A 10,170-nucleotide genomic window follows, 5' to 3' on the forward strand; every position below is an offset into this window, starting at 1 on the left:
ACTCCCACACTCAGAAAGACCACCTGGCTGGGGCACCTGGATGGCTTAGTTGGTTAAGCGTCCAACTCTGGATCTCCGCTCAGATCTTGACCTCAGGGTTGTGAGTTCAAGCTCCACATTGGGCTCTACACTGAGCATGGAGCCTGCTTAGAAAGTAATAAATAAATAAATACATACATACATACAAACATACATACATACATACATACATACCACCTGGCTATGTTTGGGTTCTGTCTTCCTGCAGTGAAGGCTGGGAGGACCCTGAAGGAAACTGTCTTAGACTTTTCTTCATTGATTTCCCTTCTCTCAGGACCAGTCCTGTGCTGCTTGTTGTCCAGTATATGAACTGTTGTTTTATATGTTCTATAAAACATTATAGCTATTTACAACAGGAGGGAAAGTCTGGTTCCTATTACTACATTATTGCCAGAGTAGAACAGTTTTAGGGCATCTAACAGCCAGGGTGCAGTGGGGCTCACCAAGACTCCTTCAAATTCCAATATCTGTAACTTTGAATGGGTGTTCACTGGTGTTCCGTTAAGGATGTTCCTGTTTCTTCTGCAGAATGAATCTGTAAGAACAGGAGCCTTTAGGGGCGCCTGGGTGGCGCAGTCGGTTAAGCGTCCGACTTCAGCCAGGTCACGATCTCGCGGCCCGTGAGTTCGAGCCCCGCGTCAGGCTCTGGGCTGATGGCTCAGAGCCTGGAGCCTGTTTCCGATTCTGTGTCTCCCTCTCTCTCTGCCCCTTCCCCGTTCATGCTCTGTCTCTCTCTGTCCCAGAAATAAATAAACGTTGAAAAAAAAAAAATTAAAAAAAAAAAAAAAAAAAGAACAGGAGCCTCTAAGCAGTCAACTGAGAATACCAAGTCAGTACACAGTGGCCTGGTAACCACTGCATTACTCCCACTTTTTTAGGATTTCCTCTTAAAATTTCATTATGGGAAGAGACCAACCATGTTGTTTGCTTTTGGTCTTACTGGTCTCTGGAATTCTCAGTGTGAAATGTCAGGTTGTGTGGCCCCTGGCATCCTGACACATGAGGAGATAGGTACTGTTGAAAACTGAAAGCAGTAATACTGTCCCCTCCATGCGACACCACCACTCAGCTCCCCGCCTGATTGCTCGAGGGGTCAAAAGTCCTCATCTAAAAATAAATCCAGCTACCATCAAAAAGACACTGTGCTTTTACAGACTTGTAGAAAACCTGTATCCTCGCAGATGAAGAAACGATAGAGGGAACATGTGTGTTCCATTATAACATAGGGCCAAGGTTCTGGGTACATCAGCAGTAACAAACCTTCTGTTGATGAGGCCATTACTTCATTTAAACACCTGTTTTATTCACAGAGTTTGCTAATTTTAAATTTTTAGTATTCTCCATATTTTATTGATAGAGGTCAGTTAGCGCCTGGAATATCAAGGTAGAGCAGCTTTGCGGCAAAGCTGCTATCACAGATACGTATAACGAAAATACAGTGGCCAGGCTGTTAGGACAGAGAGTTTTGCCGTAAAAGGTGATTCATGGATGCAAGTGCCCTCCATTTTGCCCTTCACCATCCTCCCTACCTGTTGTCAAACTTGGATTGCTACCAGTCCAAGGCAAGCAATTGCTCTTTAAGCAAGTGAGACAAAGTTGACACATCCCCATTCATGTTCCATGGCATGAAACAGTCACATGGCAACACCTATCAACAAGGCATTTAGGAAATGTGGCCTCTAGGTGAGCAGCCTGGACAGCCTGTTGCCAGCTGAAACTGCGAAGAAGGAGATGATAGATTCAGAGGGACAACCAGCAGCCTGCCAAACCAAGCTAGTGAAGAAATAAACCTCTCTTCAAGATCACTTCACTTCAAATCTGTATTACACGGGTATAATTTACATTACTGACTACATATAAAAACATTGGCATGTTGACTAAAAAAATTCTCGGGGCGCCTGGGTGGTGCAGTCGGTTAAGCGTCCGACTTCAGCCAGGTCACGATCTCACGGTCCGTGAGTTCGAGCCCCGCGTCAGGCTCTGGGCTGATGGCTCATGATGGCTCAGAGCCTGGAGCCTGTTTCCGATTCTGTGTCTCCGTCTCTCTCTCTGACCCTCCCCCGTTCATGCTCTGTCTCTCTCTGTCCCAAAAATAAATAAACATTGAAAAAAAAAAATTAAAAAAAAAAAAAAAGAAAAGAAAAAAATTCTCACACTTTCCAGGAAGATGCATTAAGACCTCACACTGTAGGGGTGCCTGAGTGGCTCAGTTGCGCGTCCAAGCATCAGCTCAGGTCATGATCTCACAGTTCGTGGGTTCAAGCCCCACATGGGGCTCTGCACTGACAGTGTAGAGCCTGCTTGGGATTCTCTCTCTCCCTCTCCCTCTCTCTCTCTCTCTCTCTGCCCCTCCCAAACTTGTGTTGTCTCTCACAAAATAAATAAATAAAACAAACAAGACATCACACTATAATTGCAACTAAAAACTATCACCCATAACTCTGCAAGGCCTGGGTAAATTGCCAGTCAGTATATGCCCTAGGATAAGACTGATTTTAGGATTTATGTATAAACATGTTTAAAGAAAAGTTTTCTTGCCACAGGTCAAGATTTAGGAACAGTACTAGATTATTGTAGGAATAAGTGTGTCTAGACTAATCCAGTGTACTAATCCTAAACATTTAATATTTCAAGTGTTTTCTATCTGTGATATCTTTAAACCTTGTGGAAATCAAATCTAGTAGAAAATGCCTAATGCACCTAACTCTTTGAGTGCAAGGTTAATTAGAACAATTTCAAACATTACAGTTCAAGATTTTGAAGGGTTTTTTTTTCTTCCTCTGGTTGTAGGGTGGGGTCTGGAGCTTATGAACAAGTTGTGATCAAACGCTAGAAGTCAAGCTGGTGAACTGAAGCTCCTTCCCTGGGGGTTTGAGACATGGGCAATCAAGCTGTCAAGGCACTTCATTCAAGCATTTATGAGAAAATGAACATATTTGAAACATGAAGCGCGTTCCTCTATCAAGAGGAAAGCCAACACTGATTCCTTCTGTGAAAGTGTGTGCCACCATCCTGTCCCACCCACCAAAAGGGAACATCAGAACAGTAGTATCCAGGTGCTGTGCCACGTGTGTTTAGAGGCACACAGCTTCTGTGGTCACTGCACATGATAATGAAAGCCTGCTCTTTCTTTTGAAACAGCCAGGTGGGGAAAACAACATTATACGTCTGAGTATAGCTCAGTCCTGAAGTGTAAAACCTGTAGTAGAGGTAGGTGCTCAACAGGTTTGGGCTCTAATTATTTAATTTTAATGTTTGGGAGATAGTAAGTGAATGTCTTGAACCCTATAAATTCTGTCAAGATAGTTACAATCTCTTAAGGATATCTTCCATAATATTATATGCTACCTATGGTATTGTACTAGGTTTATTAACTCTTCTTGGTTAAATAATTGATAGAAAGTTTGGGTGTTCATCCTTCGGGGAAATGCTATACTACAGTCAAAGCGTGGAGAATGCTTAATTCTAAACGTATCCGTCACAAGTGGAATAAGCGTGTTTAAGTCTGAGATGTGTGAATGAGTGTAACGCCATTATTATGCAGCATGCATTGTTACTTGTTAATGTTAGATGAGCTGCACAACTCCCGCTAGCACTATATATGAGATTCAAGCTAAGCTTAATATTCAATATGGTAGGCTCCCATGAGGCACCTTAAGAGCTGTTCTATTATTCACTGAATAATATCTGCTGGTTTCAGGAGTCAAAATTCAGAACAGGAGAAAAACCTTAGCATCAAAAGCCAAGCAGCCTTTTCTGTGTAAGTTCAGACTTATCTGAAACTGAAAATTGTTCCAAGGAGGTGGCAGATAAGACAGGGGACAGCTGCTTGACATTACTGACATAGACTCGTGATTTTCTATTTTAACTCCCCACGATGGGATAGTATGTTTTTTCCTTTACTATAACAGTTGTTGTTTTGAGACAATAAAATATAACATAATCCAATGCAGCTTTTCAAGTATTATCTGATCTGGATCCAGTTTAACAAGCTCGAAAGATAGATCATCTTTTTATCAGGTGGGAAAAGTTTTTCTGGTCTTACATGACGAGTTTTAATTTTCTTGGAATCATTCAGTCACTGAAGAAAAATGTAGATTCTTTAGAACCAGTAATTCCCAGTCCTTACTTTCAAAACCATGTCAAAAAAAATGTGGTATGTTTGAATAATTTTGGTCTAGGTATTTTTGTTTTGGCAAAGTAAAGGGAAAATATATTAAAATATTTCAATACCCAAATTTAAAGGTTTAGAAAAATTTGAGTAGTTCATGTTACAGTTTTCGGTTTTTTAACAATTCAAGGATTAGGTATTCCAAATTAATCCAGTACTACTGTTGCACCTAGATATTTTTTAAAAGGTTAAATTCCATTTTAGAATATTTTGAATGTTGAGAGAGAAGGTTTTCTGAGTCGTTACTAATACTTTTGTTGTTTTGTTTTGAAAGGAAAAAAGGTGACCTGAACATTTTAGTCTAACCAAGGAAAATGTTAGCTGAAGTGGTAAAGACTTGCTTGCTCTCTGTGATTAACAAGTGAGTTGATCCGTCCATTATATATTATGGGGGTGTTGTGGGGGTGCGGGGGGGGGAGGTGTCAAAGTATTTAACAGAGATAAGAAGGTAGTGTTGGAGATATTTATGATGTATTAAAAACATATTTTTCTATTTTCAAAATATTATTTCTAGACTATATTTTTCATTGGCACTAATGCAAATAATTTTGCAGTTTTGAAAATAAGAACTATAGATTGTAAGCAAGGTTCAGGGAAGACATTCTTCAGATATGTAAAACATGCTGTAATCCAGGCATTGTCCATCTTGCCTGTGCTCAGCCTGATACCTTTATACAAGACTGACTCCCAGTATTTAAAATGATACATTTTGTTTTTAAAAACAAAATGTGGAAATCTTGAAATGTATAAATATCATGGCTTTATAATTTTAGCAGCCACCAGATACATCTTGATTTATGTAGTAGAAAATCATTTTATTTTTTAATGTTTATTTTTGAGAGAGAGTGTATGCACTTGTGCACACACATGTACTGAGCAAGTAGGGGAGGGGCAGAAAGAAAGGGAGAGAAAGAGAATCCCAAGCAGGCTCTGCACTGTCAGCACACAGCCAGATGCAGGGGCTCAAACTCATAGGGGCTCGAACTCACAAACTGTGAGACGATGACCTGAGCCGAAATCAAGAGTCCGACACTTAACCGAATGAGCCACCCAGGCACCCCAGAAATCATTTTAATAAATAGAAAAATTGATTAGGGAAAAATCAGTGCAAGTCTGGTTTCATATTATTTTGTGTTGCATTGGGATACTTTGCAATCACATTTCATTACAGTCCTCTGAAAATATTTGTTAAAATTCACTTAAGTGTCTGCCTTACTTTTCTGGTTTTTCTTAGAACATGTAACCATGTAACTACTGAAAAAAATTGCCTTTTAAATACCAAGTGCACTTTTGGTTCCATTTGGAGTTTAGAAAATTGGATTTGAAAAAATGGATTTTAATAAATTGATTTTTAATATTAAAATCAAATTTCAAATCACCCAGTCTTAGAGAATTTGCAGATATATAACCTTGTCTTTCTAATCCTATCCTAGAGAAACATAATGGCATATTAAAGCTATATATTTGTGGTTAGATACAGAAATCTTAAATACCTTGTTTGGGAGAAGTACAGAAGCTGGTCAGGAGCCCACTTCCCATGACTTGAGCTGGTAACTGAGACCAGAGCGGATGTGAAGGGGGCAGGCAGAGCAGCCCTGGGCCATCAGTTTGCATTCTGATGGTTGACTCCCCTTTGTGGTGTTGAAGGCTTCCATATACAAGCAACTGATATGGATTAGTACTTAAAATCTGAGAAAGTCTTGACCAAAATTCCTGAAGTCCATCATCCCATTCCAGGAAATACCATGAGAGTAATGTTATCCAAACTAGATTCTTCTGTTTTGTTTTGCTTTTCATGAAAACTGTGAGCCATCAGCATCCACCACCTTAGCCCATTTGTTTCTAGAAAGAAAACAAATCCTCAACGAACCACCAACCAAAACATAAAACATCCAGAAGTAATTTTAGACTGAGATTTCCATGCCAACTAGACCACTTTGCAAGCTCAAGCTGACAGTATTAAATACTTCATTTTAAAAAATTAAAAATTAAAAAAATACTTCATTTAAGTACTCTGAACTGTTAGGCTTCCTAAGACTTTTATAATATGCTTGAAAGAAACTGGGCTCATATGATGGGGTTGCATTTTGTTTTAACAGGTCAAACTGGGACAGTTCAGAAATTATACTTGGTCAATTCTTAGATGGTACGTCATGTGAATATAGTCAAGTACTGTAACTGAAATTGTTATGCCACTTTCTGTGTTGGCTTAGGTACTATGCATAATTTTAATAGCCAAGATGTTTAAGAATATGAACTCTAAAAATATAAAGGATGAAATTAAGCCTGTTAACCATATTTTAAGACTACTCTGGAAACAAAGGCCTTATTATTACCTTATATGTGATGTTTCGTAAGATAATATATACATAATATATTTTAATCATGTGAGTGGTCTCTAGCTACTTCCTATATGACAAAGCTGGCAAAATTTCTTATTTACACAGACAGCATAGTCTTCATTTACAAATGTTTATGTTCATCTTATATATATATATATATAACAAAATTCTCTTGCTGATATTCATTGACCAAATCCCATGCAGAGAAAGACTTAGGATATATTGTTTGATTGTTTTTTGGAAATATGTCTTATTCTGGAAGTTGGTATACTTGTGGGTGATCATGTAAATATTTACCGAAAAAAAAAATTGTTATGAAAGTGATTCCATTAGTATTGTTCTAATACTTGGAAAATGACCTTCATATTTATGTATTTCTTTGTTTTACTGTACAACTATAATTCCAGGAAATTTTTTTTACCAAAAAAAAAAAAAAAACCCTTTTATTGTATTTGTAATAATGTTAAGGTGAATCTTCAATAAAAATCATCTTAAACTTTACAGTGTTTATACTTTAAAATGTCAGTTAAGATTCTGCCAGAAATCCATCAGATCCTTGCCAAGGTAAGAAAACAGAAGTAAAGCAGTGTAACTTTTTCCTGAGAGGTTCCCCTCATTTATTAGCAGATGGTATAGCACAGACTTGAATCTTCTGGTGAAAGACCCTTCTTTGAACTCTGAGGTTCACCCTGCAGTGGTGTGAACATGGGCTCTAGAGTAAGACAGAGCTGAGACTGAATCCAAGCCCCCTTCTGAACCTGTTTTCTAATCTAGGATGGAGATAATACTACCACTAACTCTTCTGTGTTGTGAGCAAGAGCCCATGAAGTGTGAAGAACAATAGCACTATTATCAAGCTAAAATTTGCCTTTGTGCAGCAGCTACGTACAGAGCTTAATTCTAGTGCGAGACACATAGATGGTCAATAAATGTGCCACTATTAGGTTAAGACCCTCATTAAATGATACTCAGTGTCACCACTGTACAGACTGTTCCTCCCTTTGACTAGGTCCTCACAGATGAAAAACAATGCCATGACATTCCCTTTGCTGTCATTCAAATTACAATAGCAATTTAAATAAAGAGCAATGGTTCAGGAATGCCTGGATGGCTCAGTGGGTTAAGCATCCAACTCTTGGTTTCTGTTCAGGTCATGATCTCACAGTTCAGTTCATGAGACTGAGCCCCACCTGGGGCTCTGCTTTGACAGAGTGGAGCCTGCTTGGGATTCCCTCCCTCTCACTTTGCCCCTCCCCTGTGTGCATGTGTGCATGCTCGCTCTCTCTCTCTCTCTCTCTCTCTCTCTCTCTCTCTCCAGATTGCCATGGCTTTCCTGGACAGTGCAGGTTATGGGAGGTAATGTGCATTAAGGAGAAAGATCCTGCTTGCTGGCCTAAGTGGGATGGGGATAACTTTGTGCCAGATCACAGCAGAACCTGGCAGGGCCCTCTGCTCTGCCCTCATACTACTTTGCCCACACCTGATGCATGGAGTTCCCAGGCCCAGCCTGCTTGACTTATCCCACCTTTCCTCAACACCAGTGTTTTTATCTCCCTCATTCCGCCTCATTACATTTTACTCCTTCCTTCCTGTACCTACATCTCACATACCTGGTGTGGACACATGTAAGCAAATGAAATCTTTTACATTTGCATGATAGGAAATCATTAGTGGAGTTAATCCATCCCACATTACACAAAATGTAACAAAAATGCAGGAAAAATAAAAGTTTTAACTATGGTCATTCCTCAAATCAATGACATCTACTCCATATGGGCCCACCAGACAAGGAAATGTTAGAGACCTTCCTGCATGAATTACTTTAGACCCCATTCCTATGTACTTTTAACTCCTAGTTCTCCTTAACCATTTTTTTAAAATTTTTTAATATATTTATTTTTGAGAGAGATAGACAGAGCATGAGCAGGGGAGGGGCAGAGAGAGAGGGAGACACAGAATCCAAAGCAGGCTTTAGACTCTGAGCTGTCAGCACAGAATGGAGCCACCCAGGCACCCCTCTCCTTAACCATTTCTTAAACTGACTTCACCACTACATCTTTAAACCATTTAGCAGTGATTTCCAAGTATCATTGCAAAAAACTTCAAGTTATTTTTTAGCTTATTTATATCGGGGAGTTGAGTGCAGTTACTTTTAAATGGGAAAAGTGTGCCACCTTGTGGTCTTTAAATTCAGTGATTCAGTTCAACTCTCCCAAAGTGACCCTGTGTCTGCCCTTCTTTCCCAATACAACATGGAATTAAGACAAAGAAAAACTACACTAAATTTTTTCAGTACTAACTTTTTAAAAAAAATTTTTAACGTTTATTTATTTTTGATACAGAGAGAGACAGAGCATGAACAGGGGAGGGGCAGAGAGAGAGGGAGACACAGAATCTGAAGCAGGCTCCAGGCTCTGAGCTGTCAGCACAGAGCCCAACGCGGGGCTTGAACTCACGGACCATGAGATCATGACCTGAGCCGAAGTCGGACGCTTAACCGACCAAGCCACCCAGGCGCCCCACTACTAACTTTTTTTTAATGTTTGTTTATTTTTTGAGAAAGAGCGCAAGCAGGGGAAGGGGAGAGAAAGAGGGAAACACAGAATCCGAAGCAGGCTCCAGGCTGTCTGTCAGCACAGAGCCCAACATGGGGCTTGAATTCATGAGCCAAGTGATCACGACTCAAGCTGAAGTCGAATGTTTAACCAACTGAGCCACCAGGCGCCCCCACTACTAATTTTTAAGTATTCTCTCCATTCAACGTGGGGCTTAAACTTACAACCCCTGAGATCAAACAACTGAGCCAGGCAGCTGCCCCTTTTCAGTACGAATTTTACATAATGTGATATACTTGCAAAAAAATAAGCATTACAGACTTTGGTTAAATTGGGTAAAATTACTTTCCTTCAGTTTGGAATTAAAAGATTCTGTCAGCTCAGTTCATGAGGATTCCTACCAAAAAAGAGTGGATGGTCAGTATAGCATGATAAATGGCTTCCAGAGGGATGAGGCTAGACAAAGATAGTGGAATAACAGCCTATCCAACAAAAGCAAAATTTCTGATTGGATCGAAGCCAAGGTGTGGAAGTAGGAATGCAGTGTTTCTGGAAAAGCCAATAAAAGGATCAGACCCTAATTTGACTACTTCCAGCTAGGGTCCTGACAGGAGGATGAGAAGCAGAGAGAGCTGCAGTGATGCATATATATATATATGCATAATACATATATATATATATATGTATTTATATATATATATATATATATACACACATACACACACAATGGAGTATTACTCAGCAATCAAAAAGAATGAAATCTTGCCATCTGCAACTACGTGGATGGAACTGGAGGGTATTATGCTAAGTGAAATTAGAGAAAGACAAAAATCATATGACTTCACTCTTATGAGGACTTTAAGAGACAAAACAGATGAACATAAGGGAAGGGAAACAAAAATAAAAACAGGGAGGGGGACAAAACAAAAGAGACTCATAAAAATGGAGAACAAACTGAGGGTTGCTGGAGGGGTTGTGGGAGGGGGGATGGGCTAAATGGGTAAGGGGCATTAAGGAATCTACTCCTGAAATCATTGTTGCACTACATGCTAACTAACTTGGA

General features: G+C 39.6%; 1 protein-coding gene across 2 annotated transcripts in view; it reads left to right on the forward strand.

Moving 5' to 3' along the window:
* The window catches only part of FAM102B (family with sequence similarity 102 member B), a 95,388-nt gene extending 88,335 nt beyond the window's left edge, over window positions 1-7,053 (forward strand). The window contains exons 11-12 of one of the 2 annotated variants that reach the window (XR_006712567.1): window positions 2,830-3,249; window positions 4,485-4,926. Coding sequence is in view for 1 of the 2 variants with exons in the window: in XM_045478486.1 (XP_045334442.1) it covers window positions 2,830-2,872 (43 nt within the window). In the remaining variant the exon portion in view is untranslated. Of the gene's footprint in view, window positions 1-2,829 lie in introns of both variants that reach the window. The other variant, XM_045478486.1, reaches the window with a different exon arrangement.
* Window positions 7,054-10,170: the final 3,117 nt, after the last annotated feature.

The sequence above is a fragment of the Leopardus geoffroyi genome, chromosome C1 (assembly GCF_018350155.1).
Source record: "Leopardus geoffroyi isolate Oge1 chromosome C1, O.geoffroyi_Oge1_pat1.0, whole genome shotgun sequence".
Classification (NCBI taxonomy): Eukaryota; Metazoa; Chordata; class Mammalia; order Carnivora; family Felidae; genus Leopardus; species Leopardus geoffroyi.